Source organism: Sarcophilus harrisii, chromosome 5, assembly GCF_902635505.1.
Source record: "Sarcophilus harrisii chromosome 5, mSarHar1.11, whole genome shotgun sequence".
Classification (NCBI taxonomy): domain Eukaryota; kingdom Metazoa; phylum Chordata; class Mammalia; order Dasyuromorphia; family Dasyuridae; genus Sarcophilus; species Sarcophilus harrisii.
This window is the reverse complement of record NC_045430.1, coordinates 102,262,956-102,287,232: the sequence shown is the minus strand read 5'-3', so window position 1 is coordinate 102,287,232 and position 24,277 is coordinate 102,262,956. Positions and strand designations below refer to the sequence as shown.

Sequence of the window (24,277 nt, the reverse complement as noted above, 5' to 3'; positions counted from 1 at the left end):
AGATACGAGGAGGGAGAACATTCCGTCATGGGGAATAGTCAGAGAAAATACCAAAACAGTTATTTATCATGTCAAAACTAATACTAATCCTAATTGAGATTCAGTGCTACTCATCAGAGCTTACTTTAATTTTTGTCAATTTCCTGTGTGAAACTGATACAACGGAAATCTTGTAGCCAATATACTTCTAAGTATAGAAAGTTAAGGTTAAGAAAAAGTCCATCTCTTTTTTCTGGGTGACTGAAGTTTTCTGGGCTCCTCAGCTTTCAGGTCCCCACTGGGATCTTATCTCTTCCAACCATACCAAGATTCCTCCTTACATATCTCAGGACCTTCCATCTCAGAGCAGGTATGTGTCATTACTGTTGATTTCTTTCCAAATAACTCAAGAAACCAAATATAATACTTCAAACTAAGCCAGTTTAATGTAAATATTGGCAGAGAAGAATTTTCCCACCTTTCTGAAGCTGCTGATATAGCTTATCATTGTTTGGTTAGATTTCTTATGTCAGAGAATTATTTTGAGCTTTCTCAGGGTCTTGAAAGATGTAGTGAATATTCAATAATGATATTTATGATAATAATGATGATCATAATAACTGACATTTATGAGATCTTTCATGTTTTTAAAGTACTTTACATATATAAAGCACATACTATGCATATGTGACCTCATCTGGTGCTTCACATGAGTTCTGTAGGAAACAAATTGACTTGACTTTAAGCAAGTTATTCAAACTTACCCAAGTTTCAATTTACTAGTAACTCAAATGAAAGGATTGGATCACATGACCTCTAGAGTCCAGGTCTAAATTTATACTCCTATAAAAAAATTCAGTTCTATATGAACATACACACATACACATTCCCATAAATAGATACAACACAGGTCTTGCTCTCAATCAACTGAAAACCCTAATTTTTTGTTGTGATAGAAAGAGGTGGATTCCCTTTTTTCCCTTTCTTGATAGAAATACTGCAATTTTAGAATGAGTTTCCATTTTAGCATAACAATCTAATGGAAAGTAATATCTAACCCTTATATTTTACTTTCCTTTATCCCAAATTTGGGGCAAGGACAGCCAAAAGGCAAGATTTTTCTTGTCTTAAACCTCTGATGCCAGTGATGAAGTAATATATCAGGAAGTCTGTCTCCCCCCGCCTTCAATACATAAGAAACTGCTCCCTAGCATGCCTAACTATGATCTTATGAGTCTATGACATTTCTGTATACTAGAAATATCTATGGAAAATTACACACTTGCCACAATGCAGAGGATCACTTTTTAAAGAACCAATTGCTGTTGCTCCCTCTTAGCTTATAAATAATAAGAATAACACTAATATATTGAGTTTGCAAACCTCTTTAAATGTTTGTTTATTTATTATAATTTATTAAAAAACTTTATTATTTGATCATCACAACTTCAGGGAGATGCTATTATTAACCCCATTTTATGGATGAGGAAACTGAGTCTGAGAGGTTGAGGGACTTTCCTAAGTTAATACAGCTAGTCAGTGAATGAGGCAGGATTTGAATTCAGATCTTTTTAATTCCAAATCTCATGCTTTATCCACTGTGGATACGCTTAAGTGGAAAAAATAAAACTTTTTTACTGCCTTGTAAATGTTTTCATTCTCATATCAGAGAAAGAAAACTGAACTTTTCTTTCTCTGATAAGTTGAAGGGCAAAAGCATAAATAGTTGTTATAAAGGGGAAAATGAGATGAATCCAAAGAAAAGGAATGGGGAAAGTGTTGTGAGAAATTTGAGGTGGGAAAGCTCACATTCACCAGGGAAAAGAATCAAGGAAAGTTTGTCATAGAAAAGCTAGCATTTGAACAGGGTCTGGAAAAAAAATATGTCAATGGAAACTATATTCAAAACATGAGGAAATGCCTTGAATAGAACTGGAAATGGAAGCAAGCAGAAATAGAAACATAGGGTTATAAATATTAATCCAGTTTGCCTGGAAAATAAAATACATAAAGATAAGTTTTGAGACTGGGAAAAATTTTTTACATCCAAGACTTCTGACAAAGGCATCATTTTAAAAATATATAGAAAATTAACTCAAATTTATAAGAACACAAGCCATTCTCCAATTGATAAATGGTTAAAGAATATGAACAAACAATTTTCAGACAAATTAAAAACATTTATAGTCAGATGAAAAAAATGCTCTGAGTTAGCAGTTTCAATTGATCAATGACGGACAAAAACAGCTAGACCCAGAGAAGGAATACTGGGAAATGAATGTAAACTGTTTGCATTTTTGTTTTTCTTCCCGGATTATTTTTACCTTCTGAATCCAATTCTCCCTGTGCAACAAGAGAACTGTTCAGTTCTGCACACATCTATTGTATCTAGGATATACTGTAATCTATTTAACATGTATAGGACTGCTTGCCATCTGGGGGAGGGGATGGAGGGAGGGAGGGGAAAAATCAGAACAGAAGTGAGTGCAAGGGATAATGTTGCAAAAAATTACCCTGGCATGGGTTCTGGCAATAAAAACTTATTAAAAAAAAAAAAGAAACTGAGTTAGATCTTCTCTTTGTCAAAGAAATCCACTTCCATCAGAATACATCCTCATACAGTATCTTTGTTGAAGTGTATAATGATCTCCTGGTTCTGCTCATTTCGCTCAGCATCAGTTCATGTAAGTCTCTCCAAGCCTCTCTGTATTCATCCTGCTGGTCATTTCTTACAGAATAATAATATTCCATAACATTCATATACCACAATTTACCCAACCATTCTCCAATTGCTGGGTATCCGTTCATTTTCCAGTTTCTAGCCACTACAAACAGGGCTGCCACAAACATTTTGGCACATACAGGTGCCTTTCCTTTCTTTAGTACCTCCTTGGGGTATAAGCCCAGTAGTAGCACTGCTGGATCAAAGGGTATGCACAGTTTGATAACTTTTTGAACATAGTTCCAAATTGCTCTCCAGAATGGTTGGATCAGTTCACAACTCCACCAACAATGCAGTGTTCCAGTTTCCCTACATCCCCTCCAACATTTGTCATTATTTTTTCCTGTCATCTTAGCCAATCTGACAGGTGTGTAGTGGTATCTCAGAGTTGTCTTAATTTGCATTTTTCTGATTAATAATGATTTGGAACACTTGTTCATATGAGTGGAAATAGTTTCAATTTCATCATCTGAGAATTGTCTGTTCGTATCCTTTGACCATTTATCAATTGGAGAGTGGCTTGATTTCTTATAAATTAGAGTCAATTCTCTATATGTTTTGGAAATGAGGCCTTTATCAGAACCTTTAACTGTGAAAATGTTTTCCCAGTTTGTTGCTTCCCTTCTAATCTTGTTTGCATTAGTTTTGTTTGAACAAAGGCATTTTAATTTGATATAATCAAAATTTTCTATTTTGTGATCAATAATGATCTCTAGTTCATCTTTGGTCACAAATTTCTTCCTCCTCCACAAGTCTGAAAGATAAACTATCCTATGTTCCTCTAATTTATTTATAATCTCGTTCTTTAGTGGCAGCCCTTTTTGTAGTAGAAATTGGAAATGGAGTGAATGCTCATCAGTTGGGAAATGGCTGAATAAGTTATGGTATATGAATGTTATGGAATATTATTGTTCTGTAAGAAACGACCAGCAGGAGGATTTCAGAAAGTCCTAAAAACATGAACTGATGTTGAGTGAAATGAGCAGAACCAGGAAATCATTGTACACTGTAACAACAAGATTATATGATAATGAACTTGATAGACGGCTCTTTTCAACAGTCAGGTGATTCAGATCAGTTCCAATGGTCTTGCTCTGCATACAGAGAGAGACTGTAGAGGCTGAGTATAAATTACAACCTGGTATTTTCACCCTTTTTGTAATTGCTAGCTTGCAATTTTTTTCTTTACAATTTTTCTTTCCTTTTTGATTTGATTTTTCTTCTGCAACATGATAATTGTGGAAATAAGTATGAAAAAATTGCACATGTTTAATACATATTGAATTGCTTGCCAAGAAACAGGGGAGAAGATCGGGGTAAGGGAAGGAGAAAAAATTTGAAACACAACATTTTGCAAAGATGAATATTGAAAACTATCTTGGCATATATTTTGAGAATAAAAAGTTATTATTATTTTTTCAAAAAGATAAGTTTTGAGAGATTGGAACCAAGTTGTGAAAGATCTGGCCTGTGAGGATCAGGAGTTTATATTTCTTTGGTAGTGACTATAGAGCCCCTTAAAGTTCTCTGAGAAAAGAAAAATCATAGAAGCCTAATGATCTATTGAGAAGATTAATTGTCAGGTAAGAGGTGCAGTAGATAGAGCACTGGGTCTAAAATCAGGAAAATCTGAGTTCAGACACTTAGTAGCTGCGTGACCCTGGGCAAATCAATTAATCCTATTTGCTTCATCTGCAAAATGAGCTGGAGAAGAAAATGTCAAACGATTCCAGTGTCTTTGCCAAGAAAATCTCAGATGGGGCCACAAAGTATTGGATGACTGAAATAACTGAACAACAAGAAGACTGATATGACAGAGTTTTACCATAAAAGTAGACTGGAGTTAGTCTTGTCTACTAATACTTTCATTATCAATAATCCCTGTTGAATTCAACAGTCCAGTAAAATTCATTTTCAAGATTCTCCATGAGGTAGAAGAGTCATTATATGGTCTTGCTAAATCAAGCTTGGGTGTTCATTAGATTTTGTACATTTAAACATGGCTTTTTCCTCCTGTTCCATATGAACTACTCTTTCCTTTCCTTACACAATGTTATCTCATTGTTTTGGATTCTAGCTTTAATGTTTCTACTTGAAAGGAATCAAAGAAATGAAGTTTATCTTTATTTGCTTTTGTCAGCAATTGCTTTTGAAGTGAAGATATTTTCTTCTCTGAATGATTTGTGATACATGTGGAAGATGGGGCTCACCCGTGATCGACGGTGTCATTTCAACTTTGGTAAATATTTACAATGTAAAGGAATGATTCTGGATTATTTAAAATGTGGATGGCATGTGGGTGAGTTGAAGATAGAGAGATGACATCATCAGAATTGATTGTAAGGAAAACCCTTTACCAGCTGAGTAGAAAGCACAGAAACCAATGAAAAGGTTGCTACAATAATTGAGGTGAGAGATGATTAGTGTTTGTAGTAGGGTGTAACCATGTGAATGGAGAGAAGGATACAAGAAACATTGTGAAGGTAGAATTGGCCAGATTTGGCAGTAGATTGGATGCACAGTGTGATTGACAGTGAGGAGCCTGAAAGGATGGTAATGTCCTGGACAGTCATAAGGAAATCCAGAAGAAGAGTTGATTTTGGGGGGGATGAGGAGGAAAGGGAGAGGAGATAATGATACCTGGACATGTTGAGTTTGAGGTTGCCTATCTCAAATTTGAGATGTCTAATAGGTAATTTAGTGATGTGGGACTGGAGCTCGGGAGAGCAATCAGATCTGTTATAAATCTGAGAATCACTTGCATTGAGATGATAGGAGAATAGAGAATAATAGCTTCCAAGGAAGCTGATGAGTTTGTCAAATGAGATAATATAAAGGAAAAAAAAAGAGGACCCAGACGGGGCCTGAACAAGGATGATGAGTATCCAAGTGGAGAAATGGGGTTGTATATAGAGGTGCTATAAAGGGGGCATATTCAAGAGATATTGTAAAGGTAGAAGTGACAATATTTGATATATTTGAATATGTTGGAGGGAATACAAGTGAGAAGTATAGGATGACACTGAGGTTGTGAGTCTGAGTGCTAAGGAGAATAGTATTGCACTGGACAATAACAGGAAAATTGGGAAGAGGGTAGGGTTTGGGGGAAAACAGAAAGATTTCGTTTGGGGACATGTCATATTTGAGATGGTAACTTGGAAACTGAGCTCAGAAGAGAGACTGGGAATCATCTGTGTAGATAATTGAATCCCTGGGACCTGATGAAATCACTAAGGGAAACAGTATAGAGGAGGAAGAGGAAAAGGTCCAGAACAGACTCTTAGCACCCACAAATAATGAGTGGGTATATTTGAAAATCCAGGAATTTTTTCTCAGCAATGGTTAGACAGGAGGAGAATCAGGAGAAAATAGGAGAGAAACCTAGAGAGGAGGGATTATTCAGGAGAAAAAAGTAATCAATAGTGTCAAATGCTATATTGTTGTTTGTCTTTTGTTCTCAAAAACCAATCAAGACATTCAGAATGTGACGTTGTAACATGCAAGGGAACTGGGGTATACAATGCCACCAGCCTCATTTTCTCCTCCAGAGGCATCTGGGTCCAGTGACTAGATACAGACCAGAACAACTGGAAATGGCCCTGGATGCCCTGGGAGATCTTCACAGGTCTCAGTTTGACTGAAAAAACCACATGTTTAGTGATGAAGGCTAAGTAAAAAAGAAATGAGTCAAAGAATAGCCTTTTTTCTTAGTCAAAAAAAAAATTCAAACGGAATCAATGTGGGAGGGAAACACTCTTAGGGTTTCTGGCCAAAACAGAAACAATTTCCTTTTATATTTACTGGAGTCAATCATGGCCAAAACAAAGACCAAGTTGGATTTGGCCTGGGACCTTGTGTTGATCAGTTAATGAGAAGCAGAGTGATTTGGGTTCAGAACTTATAAGAAAGATCAAATGAAATAATTTATGAAAAGTGCTTAGCAAACCTTAAATACAAGACAAATGTCAGCCCCCTTCCCCTTGCCTCAATGTACACACACAGACACAAACACATAGACACACACAGACACACACAGACACACACACAAACACACCCTTTAGTTTTATGGAGATACTTCTTCAAGTATTTGTTAAGGATTTTCCCCAAGATTCTAGAATCACAGAATCTCCTCCTAGGTCCAAATAATGTTCAACTACTGAGATTCACTCCTGTAATCACACAAAAGTTTTATATCTGCCTTGCCTTTAACACTGAAGTCACAACATTCTGTGTTTGTAGGTAGCCAAATACCATCTAGAACTTAGTCTCAAAATTAATAGTCAAATAGTCAAAAAAATAGTCTCTGTAATTTCTGAGATAGCCCATTTCAGACCAGTCGAAAACATGGAGTGTTGCCCCTTAAAAACAGATTTGGAGGATATTAACCATTTTGGAGTGCAATCCAGAATTATGCCCAAAGAATTAGCTAAACCAATTTTTGACCAACTAATGTTTCTAGTTGGTATATTCCAAAGATAATTAGAAAAAAAGTAAAAGAATCTATATGTTCTAAAGTATTTATAGCAATTCTTTTAGTGGTGGCAAAAACCTGGAAATTGCAAGAATGCCTATCAATTGGGCAATGGCTTAACATGCTGTGGTATATGATTGTGATGCAATAATGCGGGGTATAAGAAATGATGATCTCAATGATTTAAAGAAAACACAAAGACTTGCACAAAATAATGAATCGTGAAATGAACAGAAACAAGAGAAAATTGTAGTCAGTAATAGCAATATTGTTTTAAGAATGATTTTGAGTGAAAAAGTCATTTTAATTATTATGAATATCCAAATTATAAAAGACATATGAAGAAAAACGCTATCTATATCTAGAGAAAGAGCTTCCAAAATTCATCAAATGCTATAGAGACTTCAAGAGGAAATGGATTGAGAAAAGACCATTAGACTAGATTTGGTAATGAGTAATGAAGATATAGCTGGTAATTTTGAAGAGAGTGGTTTCAGCTGAATGATGGGGTCAGAAGCCACATTGTAGGGCGTTTACAAGCAAATGAGAGGGAGGAAGTGGAGGCTGCTAGTGTGGAGAACATTTTCAAATTATCTATAAAAAGGCCCGTTTGCTTATGGTATTGATATAATTATTAATTTAAGTTGATATTTGATGAGATGGATCCCTGGCAATAAGTTTGCAAGAATCTGTAGCCCACATTTTAAAAATCATTTACATAAAAGTTTTTTCATCTATATTAGTAAAAATTATAAAACACTAAAATATAAAAAAGAGTCATGGGAGCATAAGCATAGAGTTGGAAGGGACATTAGAGACCCTTCAATATCATTTAATCATTTTAATTTGCTTTTCAAAATACAGGCATAAGATCACACCAAGAGATTATAATCTCCTTGAAGGAAAAGATTGTTCCTAATTTTTTAAATTATATCTAAAGCATAGCCTTGTATATAATAGGCATTTAACATAAGCTTGTGGAAATGAATGAAATAAGAACTGGCTAATACTTAAATATATGATGTTCAAAGAATATGAGATGTAATAGAATAAAATATTAGGTTGTGAAAGTTAATAGAAAAGGTTACTTTTCTCATTAGTAATGTGTTTTATTTTATCAAAACAACCAGACATTGTAAAAAAAAATGATAACATTATTATACATAGACAACTAATGAACCGTTATCAACCAAATTATTTTCATTACCCTGTGATTTCTACAGAATAAATGAGATGGTTTACCACCAACCAAAACTGATTATTTCTGTTGATTGTTATACTTTTTCTTCATAAGCATAGCTTATATGTAATGAATAGATGAGTGTGCATTCAACATTGGTTGGCTGGTTTGCTGTTGTGAAAAACAATTCATTTGGACCTCTACTCTATGCAAAACAGTATTAATTATTTCAGTATGATTCCACAAGGAGTAATGATTATTAGCAATTACTAGTGATCTACTCACTTAGTAACATACATTTAGCCAGTCATCTAGTACTTGCACAAGAATAAATGTGTGTTTAATACATATTTTCCATAAATCATATAGGATGAGAGGTTCTTATGGTAGACCTTTATAGTAAATCTCAAACCTTAAATGCTCCGATGACCATTTGTTTACCAGTTATGAAGCTGATTTATACAGCCACAAGGATGCTGAAAAAAGTATATCTATCCTCTCGTACCCAAATACCATGTCTAAGCTCTGCCTGGGAGGAAAGTTTTGGCAAGATGTGGAAATCCCCTGATTTGTTTTTGTGTTTCTTTACCTTCTCTTCTTGACCAATATAAGAAAGAACTCATCCATCTTATAATCACTTAGCAAAGACATCCAATGCTTTGCCCAACCTGTGACATTACTCTTCTCTCCTCTCCCCCTTCCCCATACATCATTTTTGGTCCTTAAGAGCAAAGTCTTTAATGAGATTGAGTATTTTACTCTGCTGCTTCTGAGTATCTAGGAATCAGACTATAAAAATAAGATTTGGGGTATCAAGGGGGCATATCAAATTATGAGGAAGGTCCACTTCTTTAGAGGGGCCAGGTCCCTTTAATAAAATATTTTTGACACAGAGCTCTGCCTCAGTTTCTCTTATTGTACTTTGCATATTTTGGGCCCCACACTGTTGTCCTTCATCTTCAAAGCAGATCAAAATGACATAATTATATTGGGATCAAGTCATAGTGTGTCCAACCATGACCGAATAGACTAATACAAGGTTCTAACACAAGTCAGGCAAATTGAACCACCTTTCCCATTGGCTTTATGAGTATTAACCTGGTCATTTCACCAGGTGAATCTGGTGAAATATCATACTGAAATAGCTAAAGTTATAAGGCAGTATAGTAGAAACTTGCAAGGAACTTTTGATTGGTTTCATCACATGAAATACAAATATTTATATTTAAAAAACTTTCTAAAAAATAAATTCTGAGAGAAATGACATACCAAAGACTAATATCAAAGGATAACTAATAACATTGGCAATGAATTAAATCATTAACTCATGTTAGGGAATAAAAAACTTAAACTTACAATGTCCTCAAATTATTTCCAGAAACAAGTGAGCAGCAGGCATCAAAATCTACAATAGCTTCCCATTATTCTTTTACAAAAAGAAAAAAAGGAAGCTTCACAGGAATGAGGAGCAAATATACAGAAAGTGGTAAGTTCTGGACCTTACATGTTCTCTCAATAAGCCCTCCTACTGAGACAAATTATTCTTTCCAACCAATACTAGGATTATAAGTAGGTCTTTGTCAATTGGCTCTCCATTGTTCTTAAGTATGAAATAAGCTCTGACAAAATGGTGGGGAACAGAACAATACTAGGACAAAAAAGGGAAAATTAAAGACTTTTTTTAGTCATCAGACTGAAATGGAATTTTTAAATTGAGTCAGGTGGCTCAGAAATAGCTCATCAGAAATCATAAAGAAAAAAGTGTTACTCTTCTCCTCATGTTCAACGAATTCAGATGTATAAATCCTAGATTAATGCCCCTAATCCCAAGACTTCTCACTTTGTTACCCTTTCTTTTGCTCAGTCTCATTTTTCTTTTGGTAGAATCTCCACTTTTTCTCCGTCGATTCATTGCAGTGGCTATGGGAATAAGGTTCTTTGTGATGCTGGCAATGTTAGTCACCATATTCATTTACTGTAAGTAATGGCAGATAAAGCTGAATCATGCTAATGTTATATACGAGGCATTCTTTTACAACACTCAATGACAAATAAGTGAGTTTCAAATATGTTGCTAATAATGATAAAATTTTATTTTTTGAATGGACACCATTTAAGCTTTTAATATATGTACACACATAGAGGCAAGTAGCATAGCAACATATTTAGACAATAGAACCAATGTTGAGCCATTACCTAGGTTTTGTGATTGAGATGAAAAAAAATGAAATAGGTATTTTTTTAAATTGTGTCTATCATTTTAATAGAAATAGGATGGTTTCTGCTTCTTATTGGGTAGGGTCATGACAGTAAGCCTTCTGGATAGATTATTCTCCATTTTATATGTGTACATTGATGATTTATATTGACATGGATGAGTTAACTATATAATAGCATTTACTTTTACATGACACTTGCTTTGAAATATTATTATTATTTTTTATTTTTTTGCCGAGGCATTTAGGGTTAAGTGACTTACTCAGAGTCTTACAGCTAGGAAATGTTAGGTGTCTGAGATCAAATTTGAACTCAGGTCCTCCTGACTTCAGGGCTGATGCTCTATCCACTACGTTGCTTTGAAATCTTGTGTAGGTAATGTAATTACGAGTATTCCCAGTTGAGGGAACTAATTTTAATAGCTGTTACCACACTTTTGGCTAACCACTTCTTTTGTATGATGCCTGACATCTGCAAAAATAGTAAATGATTAATAAATGCTTTCTGAATTAAAAAAGATAAATAGGATGGTTTATTCATCAGTACAGATTTTTAACACTAAAAGGCTTTGAGATGGATCCAAGTTATCTTAATAAGAGGTGGGTTGATGTTACATCATTCCATTCTGCAAAAAGCATGTAGCTAAAGTTATGAAATATTCCAAAAACATCAACTAAGAAGATTAGTGGTATGAATATGGTTAAAAGTTAAAACAAAATCAATTATTAAGATACAGTAAATGATCCTTTCAGTCATTTAACAATAAAAAGTCAGTGTGGCATAGTAGAAAAAGCTTTGGATTAGAATTTAGGAAGATGTGGGTTCAAATTTTATCTCTAAAACTTACTGTGTGACAATAGGCAAGTCATTTAAGTTATCAGCACCTCAATATTCTCATCATCTGTAAAATGGGAATAATAATATCCTAGGTATCCATCTGTTGCCAAGTCCTATCAATTTTAGCTTTGTAACATCTCTTGTTTATTCCCCCTTCTCCCCTCTTACACTATCACCATTATATTATGTGCACTCATTCCTGAACTATTGCTAGAGCTTGCTAATTGGTCTCCCTCTTAAGTCACTTTGCATTCCAGTCCATTTGCCATTCAATTATCAAAGTGATTTCTTTGGTCTCACTTTCACCCCTTTTTCCAAAAAACTCTACTGACTCCCTATTACTTTAAGGATCAAATATAAAATCCTCTTTTGGGTTTATAAAGACCCTCTATAATCTGCCCCCTCTACATTTCCACTTTTCTTAAACCTTACTTCCCTTTCCCCCACAATCCTCTTATATTCAGAGATCCAGTGACATCAACTTTTTTGCCATTGTTTCTCATACAAGAAACTCCCATCTCTTTTCTGTGCATATTTACTAGCTATCTCTCCCTAGAGTGTAGACTCCTCTCCTTCCTCATCTCTGTTTCTTGGCTTCCCTAGTTGCCTTTAAGTCTCAGTTAAAATCCCACCTTCTACAAGAAATATTTCCTGATGATTTTCCTAAATGATAAGTGCCTTCTCTTTGAGAGCATTTATAATTTATCTTTTAGACATCTTGTTTATACATAGTTGTTTGCATGTTATCTTTCAAGTAGAAGGTAAGTTAATTGAGGGCAGGGACTATTTTGTTTGGCACAAAGTGCTTTATAAATATCTGTTGTTTTTGTAAGTTTTTGTAAGGTTTAAGATTTTATATATATATATATATATACATCTTTAAGGTTTTAGATTATGTTTTTATTGTATTTAAAGTCCATTGAGATACTATACATAAGTCATTTATTATTACCTTAAAGAATGCTATATTCTACTTAAAAAGTCTCTTTAAAAATAACTGGCAAAATGCTCAAAGTTTTGCTCTTTTTACTCACTGATTTTGCATGATGACTCTGAGGAAAGGGAAAGAAGAAGAAAAGTCTTTGGTTACTTGAACCTGTATAATCAGTTTATTTTGATATACTTTTATTTGAGCAGGCTAGTAGTATCTTATAATAATATAGAGTGAAACACAATCTTAGACAAAGCAAACAAGTAATGTTTTTATGTCATTCTGATTATAAATCTCAAGCATAATCACTGGCATCTGTAGCTCAGTTATTTAGCATTTTTGTTTTTGTTATCAAAGTATCACATATTGTCTATATTCTGGAATAATACATAGATTAAGTAATCACAAAAAGTGTAATTTAATATGTTTCAAAACCATAAAAAAGTAGACGGGTGGTATGAAGTTAGTATTTTTGAGATAGGTATGATGATTTTTAAAAATGATGATTTAAAAAATCGTGATGACAAGACAAGATGCTTAATAATCATGGTTCTTTTTATAATAGTTTCCAGCCCAAAGACTCCAAACAACACAAATGGTAGGTGGAAACTATGTATGGTTTTATGAGCCAATAATTTAGAATAATTGAAAATGTAGACATGCTATGGGGTTAAATAGAAAAGCACTGAAGATCAATGTAATTTAATTATAAGTCATACATATTCAACACATATAGGACTGCTTGCCATCTAGGGGAGGGGGTGGAGGGAGGGAGGGGAAAAATAGGAACAGAAGTGAGTGCAAGGGATAATGTTATAAAAAATTACCCTGGCATGGGTTCTGTCAATAAAAAGTTATTATAATAAAAAAAAATTGTAAGTCATATTTTCAGTTTGCTTTTAGCTATTGGTTATATCTTTTACTTGTTTCTTGATCAAAAATGAAAAAAGATCCAATCAAGCTGGATCATTTCTAACATGTCTAATTAAGACCACTTATACAGATCTTTGGGGATGCTGGAATAAATGTGATTTTTATGTGGAATTGTAGAAATCTTTATAGGGAAAAATATTCAATTGAAAATATCATATAAAAGCTATGAGGTTTTCTATGGTTGATAAAATACATTTTCTTTCTAGGAGTTTACTGTGGTCCATGTCCTAAGAATTGGATTTGTTACAAAAATATCTGCTATCTATTTTCTAATGAAAGCAAAAATTGGAATCAGAGTCGAGCTTCCTGCCTGTCTCACAATTCTAGCCTCCTTAAAATATATAGCAAGGAAGACCAGGTTAGATGTTTATTTAAATTTCCCTTTCTGAAAGTATATACATTTGTTCCACATATATAGTCCTTCAATTCTACAAAGAAGGTGAAGGGGGATATTTTCTCTTCTCTCCTTTTGGGTCAGCTTGTTCACTATAATTATAATTTATATATAAAATTTTATTTTTATTTCAGTTTATATTTTAGTTATAATGTACAATTATAATTACATATTGCTCATTATAATTATAGAAAACATTCTTTTTCCTTGTAACTCTTTCCATTAACATTGCTGAAGTCATTGTGTATATTTTTTTGTTTCTGCTTATTTTACTCTGTAACATCATAAAAATCTTTCCATGTTTCTATGAATTCTTCCTATTTATTTCTTATGACAGCAATTTTCCATTACCTTCATATAACAAAGTTGGTTTCTCTACTCACTAAATGGGCAGCTTGTACCTTTTTTTCAAGATCTTTGCTACCACAAAAAGTGCTGCTATAAATATTTTAGCATATATGGGTCATTTCTTTTTATCTTTGTCCTCATTGGAGGATATGTGTAGATCTATGATCTTGAATCAAAGAGTATGTATGTCATAGTCACTTTTTAAGCACAATTCTAAATTATTTATCAAAACAATTGGACCAATTTACTGCTCCATTTTTATTTTGTTTTATTTATTTATTAGTATACCTATCTTTCTATGACTTGCATTATAGAATATATCAATCTTTTGTCATTTTTGCCAAGTTTGATGTGAGAAAAAAGTTTCAGGATGGTTTTGTTTTTCATTTATCTTAGTATTAGTATTAGTATTGAGGCAATCTCTTCCATTAATAATTTGAAATTTTTCTTCTGAAAACTGTTCCTAAACTTTGATCACTTCTATATTATCTCTTGCTCTTACACATTTTTATTATTTCTTTGTATTTCTGTATATCAGACTTTTATAAGAAACAGTTGATGCAAAAGGTTTTCTTTTCACCAAATGGAAGTTTCCTTTCTTTTTCCTAGTCACATCAATTTTCTCCATACACATGCTTTTCAATGACATGTAATAAACTTACCTACTTTAATTTTTGTGATTAAACTGCTCTTTTTATAGTTTCCTTCAAATTTTCTTCCATCTAGTGGATAGTACAACAATTTAAGAATATTAATTATCAAGTATTCATTCTGACTCTAAGTAAATGTAATCTTGGGATACTGCTGCTACTTTTATGAAAATTCAGTTAAACTATGTCAAACTGTTAAATCATTTGGAGATGCCATAGAATATTTATATTGCCATTTCATTTTATTGCATTTGCACAAAATTGTCCCCAAGAAATAAGTGATAGAAATATGTTTTTAATTTTTGATCTGCCCATATTGTATTCATACAAGTGTCCTATGATTTTACCTGGTAAGAGGAAATAATTTGGCCTTGTTATTTTTACTTGAAAAAGAGACCAGTAGTCTATGGCATCTTTCTTGAACACTTTATTCTCTTTACCATAAAATACAATGGTCACACGGAGAGAAATAAGAAGGCAATTTAAATATATATAAATATATAATTGACTAGGCAGGCATTTAATGAAAATGGGTATTGGGTTGTATATCCACTAGTACTGGCAGAAAATAATTAATTATGGTATATCCATGATAATCATGTTGTACAAAAATGCAGTTCATGGATTTTTGTTGTGACAACTTATTTTAAACAGGATATCCTTGCATTGGTAAAATCATACCATTGGATGGGTCTAGTAAAATCTACACCCAATGGGATCTGGACGTGGGAAGATGGTTCACTTCTCTCTGCTGACCTGTAAGTCCTTAATATATTGAAATATACTGAAGTATATTAAACAGTCAACTAGGTACCCAATAGAACATTGAACCTGAAGTCAAGAAATATGACCCTGAGCAAATCACATCCTTTCAGCCTCAGTTTCCTCATCTGTAAAATGGAGACTATAATAGCACCTATCACCAGGTGTGTTGTGAGGATTAAATGAGAACACAGCTAAAGCATTTTGCTAACATTAAAGCTCTACTCAGGAATCCTTAATTTGGCGCCTATGATGTTATTTTAAAGAATATTTTGGTTACTGGTTTTCAATATAATTGACTTCTTTTGCAGTTTTTTGCATCTTATTTTATAGATTTAGATTTAAAATCTAAATTTATAAAATTTATAAAATCTAAAATTTAATATAGATTTAAAAACATGATTCTGAGAAGTCCATAGGCTTCACTAGAATGCCAAATGGGTTTATGACATTAAGAATCCTTATTCTATGTAGTGGTTCACAGTCATCTCCCAGAGTTCTTTCACTGGGTGTAGTTGGTTCAATTCATTACTGCTTCATTGGAACTGATTTGGTTCATTTCATTGCTGAAGATGGCCAGGTCCATCAGAATTGGTCATCATATGACTAAAAACCATTACATTGAATTCCCAGTCCCTATATTTATGCACACCTGCATCTTTGATTTCCTTCACAAGCTAATTGTACAATAATTCAGAGTCTGATTCTTTTTGTACAGCAAAATAATGTTTTGGTCATGTATACTTATTGTGTATCTAAGTTATATTTTAATATATTTAACATCTACTGGTCATCCTGCCATTTAGGGGAGGGGGTGGGGGGGGTAAGAGGTGAAAAATTGGAACAAGAGGTTTGGCAATTGTTAATGCTGTAAAGTTACCCATGTATATATCCTGTAAATTAAAGGCTATTAAATAAAAAAAAAAAAAAAAAGAATTGGTCATCATATAGTATTGTTGTTGAGGTATATAATGATCTCCTGGTCCTGCTCATTTCACTCAGCATTGGTTCATGTAAGTCTCTCCAGACTTTTCTGAAATCATCCTGCTGGTCATTTCTTACCAAACAATAATATTCCATAATATTCATTTAATCCCTATATTTTTATCCGCCTGCATTTTTGATTTCCTTCACCGGCTAATAGTACACTATTTCAAAATCTGATTCTTTTTGTACAGCAAAATAATTGTTTTGATATGTATACTTATATTGTATTTAATTTATACTTTAATATATTTAACATATGTGGGTCAACCTACCATCTGGGGGAGGGGATGGGGGAAAGGAGGGGAAAAATTGGAACAAAAGGTTTGGCAATTGTCAATGCTGTAAAATTACCCATGCATATAACTTGTAAATAAAAAATTATAATTTAAAAAACATTTTTACATCCCTATTCCATACATTTAGATATTATTATTTTTTCAACTCTGTGGATTTGCTTTTTAATGAATATCATTTTTAACAAATATTATTAGCATTTTTGTCATTATTATTTTTTTCTTCCTCACACTGGAATACTGATAGGTCCAGAGGAAAAAGAGAGGTATCTCAAAGCCAAGGAAGAAAGGGACAAGGCAAAAACTTCAGACCAATCTTCATAATAATAGCATTTACATAAAACTTTCAGATCTACAAAATACTATACATGTAATTTTATCTAATTTTCAATAGCATTATGAGGTATTATTATACTTCATTTCATTATTTGCCTTATTTTATAGATGAAGACATTGAGATTAAAGAAAGATGAGTTTCTTGCCCAGGACCAAATAACTAATTATTTATGATGGGATTTGAACTCACATCTACTCTAACCTCAAGTTCAGCACCATTACCCATTGTACCACCTAGCTTCCACAAAAAAACCTTGAAGATTAACGAATATTCTCTTAAAATTTATGTAAATTATTTAAGTCATCTATATTTCCTGGTCACTCAGTGGATCATTCATAAGAGTAGGAACTTTTCTCTACAAACTGCTAACAACCAGAGACCATATGCTAATTATATCAATGTTAGGAAGATAAGACTGGAGAAAGAGATCTAATCAGTTCATTGTTCTTTAAGCTCAAGGAGCAGTAACAAATTCACAAAGATTTACCATTTCCATCTATCCTCTGTTTTTCTCTTCTAGTGAAAATAACATGAAATTACTCTCCAGTCAGAGAATCTTTTCAAAGTCTTTTCTGGTTTATTCAAAGTTGGCTTGTATTTCCAATTTCAATATATTTATATTTATTTATATATAACTTTCTATATTTCCATATGTGAAAATACACATATATATGTATGTGTATATGTATGTATATTGTGCATGTGTACATAGCTAGATATCCAAATGTACCTAAAGAACACCAGTGCCTGGCACATGGTAAGCACTTCAAAGCTTCATTTATTGACTTTAAACTATGTTTCTTTCTATTTGGTTTTTACTGGATTTTAATATTTGGTTCCTAGCTTAGGGGTTTTGTTTGTTTGTTTTGAGGCAATTGGGATTACATGACTTGCCCAGAGTAACATATCTAGTATCAAGAGTCAGAGACCAGATTTAAACTCAGGTCCATCTGACTCCAGGGCCAGTGATCTATCCACCCCCTAAGCTTAGTTTTTAAATTTTACCTTCCCACTTTCTTAGGGGAATAACTAGCCAGAATATTGACCTCTTATGTTATTTAATTTTAGAGTGAGAGCATCACTATTTCTTGAGTAGTTCATTCCTTACTTTCTGACCCAATAACTAACACTATTTATGATACGTAGAAGTCACTCCAAAACTTCCAGCCAAATCATATAAAACCATTTGTAATGAGAAAATCAGAATGGAAGTGAGAAGATTAAATTTTATCTTCCATCAAATCAGGCATTTACTGAAATAACAATTCTGTACCTAGCACATTGTGCTATTAGCATGATGTGGAATCATAAGATCCCAAATGTAGATAACGTTAGAGTTCATCTAGTTCTGCTTCCTAATTTTATAGATAAGAAAATAAGGACCCAGAGAAGTAATAGTGATGCCTACGTTCATTCTTTTAAAGATTCCTAGTCTCCAGTTTATGTATTTGTAAACAAATATTCATAAGCAAAGACATATTTGCTCCTGGAGTTTCTTGAAATAATTCAGTGCAGATGATTTAGTATTCCTGTTTAATCAGCAGGCATAAATTTAACCTCTCTCTTTCTCTTTTTCTTCTAGACTTTCTATGGTTTTGGTGCAAAAAGGAAACTGTGCAATCTATGGCTCCAACTTCAAAGGCTACATAGAAAACTGTTCAAATCCAAATACTTATATATGTATGCAGAAGGCAATTCAGCCTAATTTTGATTATTAGAATATATGGAATTTGGACAATGGAAACACAACACTACTTAAATATTTTCTAGGAAGAATTTTTTTTAAAGCAGGGATCATCAGGACCTCTCAACACAACTTCAAAAGTCAAAGTTCTCTTCTTGTGGAAAAGCTTATTGCACAATTTGTGATGCAAAATGTCAAGAGGTGATGGCGAAAGATGTGAGCAGATGCAAATAAAAGCTATCGTCAGACCCAAAGAAAAAATTCTGGATATTGTACAACGTGAGATCTTTGCTGCTCACCCTAACCCTGTTCTCTTAGAAAATAGCCTGTGTCAGTTTAGAGCAGGGGGTGTTAACCTTGGACCCTTGTGGCAGTCTAGGGAAACATTTGGACTCCTCAAATAATGTTTTTAAATACATAAAATACATAAGAGTGCAAAGGAAACCAATTATATTGAAATACCAAAATATTAAATCCTTATTCATATTTTTCTATCCATTCTTTCTATAATAACAGAATTATATCCTATATAATCATCCTATAATTCTACATAAATACATATAGTTATCTGTCTAAAAGATAAGGGATGGAGTGGACTGAGAAATTTCAATATATGCAGAAGATGTTAATATGGACAATTCATGAAAGATGAATATGAAAGCCTGATAAGGTCCTATAAAGAAGTGTCAAGAGCACTAAAGATTAGAATGAACTCAGCCTTACAAGGAGAGCTAATAATAATAATAATAATAATAATAATAATAATAATAATAATAAAAGATCTATTTAGCTATGTTGGGGAGAAAAGGAGGGTAACAGAAAAAGTAGGAATGTTGCTTGTAATGAATGAGAAGATAGTTGAGAACAAAAATAAGGAAGAGCTGCTTTACTTCTTATTTGGCTTCTGTTCACTTTGCCAAGGACAATGTCTTTTCTCTGGTCTAACACTGAAGCAAATGTTGCCAGGACTTATAAGGATGCAGGGTATATACCATCTCATTTCTGTACCCAACCATATAATTGTGTGCCTGGCATATATTTCTGTGATTGCCTGAATTCTCAGTAAAGGAAGGAAGCTCTTCAAAACTTCCATTCATGGCTTATCAGTCCCATTCCAGCTGTTCTGGGGATAGTTGCTAGTTGGAGTAGCTAATTATAGAAATGGATTTGGTTTGAAGTCTAGGGTTTTCCTCATCAAGGAAGAAAGTTTTTAAAAAGTATCCAAAGAAAACCAATAATCAGGTGTGGAATAGAGTATTTAATCGAACAGAAAGAAGAGGAGGAAGGAATATGCAAACTATAGGTTTTGTTCTGATTATTGGAAAAATTCTAGAATAAATCGTTCAAAAAATTGTTATTGATTATCTAGAAAAAGGAGTATGTAGTAGGTATTATAAGAAATTTAATGACATTTTACACTATATACTTAATAAACTCAAAATGAATATTATCTGACAAAAATATCAGTAAAACAGATCAAGATTTCTTAACAAAAGAAAGGATGGAGGAGTCATTTGTTGAGGACCATGCCTAAGAGTGAAATCCAAAAGTCTATAAAAGGGTTTGTACCATCAAGAGGTCAGGTTGGTTCTCTGAAACCATCCCAGCTGTGAATCATAATACAACTGATATTGAGAACAGAATTACACAGATGTTGTTCATCAATTGGGAATGAAATAAATCAGAGGCAAGAGAGAAGAGGAGAGAGGTCAACGAATGCAACTGCCCCTCAGTCTCCTTGTATCATTATCATCCTCTCGCATGAAAGGAAGCAGCCACTAGCAGGTGGCTCCCATAACAAATGATGCCCAACATAGGGCATAAAAACACAAGAACAAAGAAGCAGCAACACTGGAGAGCTGTTTGTGAGTAGGATCCTCCCAGGAGAATTCCTTTGGTAACTCGTGGGGAGGGAAAGGTAGAAGATACCCAGTAAAACTTCTTCAGTCAGGGTAATTAAAATGGGCCAACACATCAAAGGGCCAAACCAGGAGATTTAAAGTTTTGGTCCATGATAGATTATTACCAGCAGTGACCATCCAGAGGAATAGGGTGGAAAAGACTTTGACAGTGCTGTTACAAACTTACTGATCCTATTAATCATGTTCCCATAAAATAAAAAAGGGGGAACTATTGAGGACCACACCTAAGTGTGAAACCCAGAAAAATGTAAAGGGTTAAAGGGGACTATACCATCAAAGGGCCGGGCACAAACAAAACCAATGCAACTAAAAGAAAGAATCTTTGCAGCATGTTTCTTTGCTAAAGATCTCATTTCTGAAATGAGGAACTGAGACAAATTTATAAAAATAAGATACATTCCCCAGATAATAAATTGGTCAAGGAATATGGATAGGGAGCTTCCAAGAGAAAAAAAATACAATAAAGTTGTTTATAGTAAGGGAAAAAATGTTCTAAATCTCTAATTATCAAGGAAATAACAAATTAAAATAACTGTGAGGTTCCACCTCACATCCTTAAGATCGACTAAGATAATAGAAAAGAAAAATAACAAATTTTGGAGGGGATGTGGGGAAAAATAGGTACATTAATGTACAGTAGATGGAGTTGTAAAATAGTCTAATCACTGTGGAAAGCAATAAAATCCTCAAGCTATTAAACTATGGACATCTTTGATATTGTAAAATACTATGAGGTTTATACCCCAAATAGATTAAGCAAAAAGAAAAAAAAATATATATATAAATATACAAATATTTGTAGCAACTCTTTAGTTGTGACATAGTGGAAATTGAGTGATGACCATCAATTGGGAAATGACTGAACAAATTATATTATTGGGATTGTTTTTGTTGTTGTTGTTGTTGTTGTTTGTTTGTTTGTTTTTTTGCACAAGGCAATTGAGGTTAAGTGTCTTGGTCACACAGCTAGGAAGTAGTAAGTGTCTGAGGCTGGATTTGAAATTGGGTCTTCCTGACTCCAGAGATGGTGTTCTATCCACTGCACCATCTAGCTGCCCCCAAGTTATATTATTGTGATGGAATACTATTGTGCTGTAAGAAATAATGAAAGGGATAGTTTCAATAAAGCCTGAGAAAACTTTTATGAACTGATCTGAAGTAAGCAGAATTAGATGATAAGTGCAGTAAGTAAAAGACTTTGTAACTGAACAACATAATCTTCTAAAAGACTCAATTTACTTCCACATGGAAAGCTGATGAACTCAGAGTACAGATTGAAGCGTATTTTTTTCTTTCTTTTTCATCTTCCCCCACACCATGATATAGCTAATGCAAAACTTTATATGACTATACATAGTTGTAAAGGGTTTTCTCAATGGAAGAGAAAGAGAGAAAATTTAAACTTAAAATAAAATTGAGGGGAAAGAAAGAAAGCTCTTTGTTAAGGGAATATATTTGGTAATATGTAAAGGCTATATATATAAACATAAGAGATTAATAAATATAAAAAGCAGGCCATCCCAAACTAATATCATTTACATTTTTGAAAAAAACAAAACACACATACATATACACACACATATGCATTGATATACATATGTGTTTTTTTTAATACATTGCCAAAATCTATGTAAAACTACATATGGTTTTCTATAAATTCTTTTGAAATTCATAAATTCTTATGAAAAAGTTGGAAAGTTATAGACTAATTAAATGGTTGAATGACTGAGATCAAAGAACAATTATTAATGATTCACTGTGAATTTGGAAAGAAGTTTCCAGATGTATGACCTAGGGATTTACTGGCTCTATGCATCTAAAAATTTTTTTTAATCAATGACTTGGCTAAATGAAGGGTTGATATGCCCTTCTAGCTGTGAGAAGAGACAAAAATATAAGGGAAAAACTAATAAATTGGAGGATAGTCAGAATCCAAAATGATCTGGGGCTGAATCTAATGAGACAAAATAAGGATAAATATAAAACCTTACACTTGGTAGAAAAAAATCAATTTCCAAGTATAAAATATGGGAGGAATGGTTAGATAGCACCATCTAAAAAGGATTTGGAATTTTAGTGGGAATAACCTCAGCATGAGTTGGTAGTACAATATAGTAGTCCCCCAAACTAATAGAGATATGGATTCTGGGAATAAGAAAGTTGAATTGCCTCTGTGTTCTATTTTTGTCAGACCATAGCTGGAGTACTGGATACAGTTCTAGACACCATAGTTTATTAATAAACCTGAAGGAGAACTCCTAGGATAATGAAAGATATTGATGGCATTTGAAGTTAAAGGAACTGATAGCATTTATTTTGGACAATATTACAGGCAGCCATGGTCTCTTTGTTCAAATTCACAAATTCAGAAGCAACTTTGACTCCCTATTGTCTTTTATCTTTACTGTGGTCAATAATCAATTGTTCATAAAGTCTTATTGACTCTTTCTCCCCATGAGCTGTCATATTTATGTCTTCTTTACTATTTCCTACTTTTTCATTAATCTTATTCAACCCCTTATTACTTCACAGAATCACAGAACTGGAAAATTGGAAGCACCTTCAGTGGCCAGCTAATCCTAATCATCCATAAAGAGATCTCCACTATGTCATGGCTAACAAGTGCTTGGCCCTGCTAATTTACAGTCCTCATATTTTCACTCTCTTGATTGTCCTCCTTAAAAGCCTCTATCTTTTCAACATCTTTCTTAAAACTATAGTTCCTAGAACTTAACTCTGTACTCCTAGCTTAGTTCTGATAAAGAGTAATGTGGGACTATTATCTCCCTTTTTCTGAAGGTATACCTATTATCTTGACTGAAAGCCACTAAGCTTAAGCTTAAGCACAGTGCATAAAGCATTGGGTCTGGAATCAGAAAAACTTGAGTTCAAATCTAGCCTTAGACACTAGCCATGACCTTGGGAAATCATTCAACCTTTCTTGTTGCAGAGGGTTTAGTGAGCCGCCACTGAGAAGTTTAGTCTTGGGGTGAACGGGCTGGAGGATGAGCTAAATAAAGCATGGGACAGGCAGGAGATAAAAAACATTGCTAACTCAGCTTTATATGGAACATGAGATATTTTTACGCCTGGACCCTGTCTTGTGGGATACAAGTCAGCATCTCTTTGCCTTACTTCCTTAGTGGCTTTGAGCATCATAGGAAGATTTCTCATGGAGAATGTGCTGAACCCTGAGCCTGCTTCTCAAGAGGAACAGGAGAGTTGTAAACTCTGACCTGGACTACTGGCTTAGACTCTATTCAAGAGTTCTACATACTCTCTGTTTCAATTTCCTCATTTATAAAATGGGGATGATAAGATTGTTATAAAGATGAAAAGACATATTTGTAAAGTGCTCAGCACAGCACTTGGCCCATAATAGGTGCTTAAGAAATTTTTTTTTTTACTTTTTACCTATTATGATAACCAACAAACCAGTGACTTAACCTTTACTCTCTTTCCTGCCCAATTTATCCTATATTCCACCAGAAGATTTGTGAAATACAGTTTTTATCTCATCATTTCATAGGTTATGTATCAACAATATTGATTAACATAAGCGTACAGTGAGGTTTCCCTATTTTTCTTTTTGACAAAATATATTTTAGCTTTAACTTTAAGATCAATAAT

At 33.5% G+C, this 24,277-nt stretch overlaps 1 protein-coding gene across 1 annotated transcript; it reads left to right on the top strand.

Moving 5' to 3' along the window:
• Positions 1-211: 211 nt before the first annotated feature.
• Positions 212-18,986, top strand: KLRK1 (killer cell lectin like receptor K1). The gene is made up of 8 exons (XM_031938193.1): positions 212-349; positions 4,842-4,940; positions 9,731-9,838; positions 10,237-10,329; positions 12,903-12,935; positions 13,477-13,628; positions 15,317-15,420; positions 18,624-18,986. Exons 2-8 carry the CDS (start codon positions 4,892-4,894, stop codon positions 18,757-18,759), a joined length of 675 nt encoding a protein of 224 aa, XP_031794053.1. The 5' UTR covers positions 212-349; positions 4,842-4,891; the 3' UTR covers positions 18,760-18,986.
• The last annotated feature ends 5,291 nt before the right edge of the window (positions 18,987-24,277 follow it).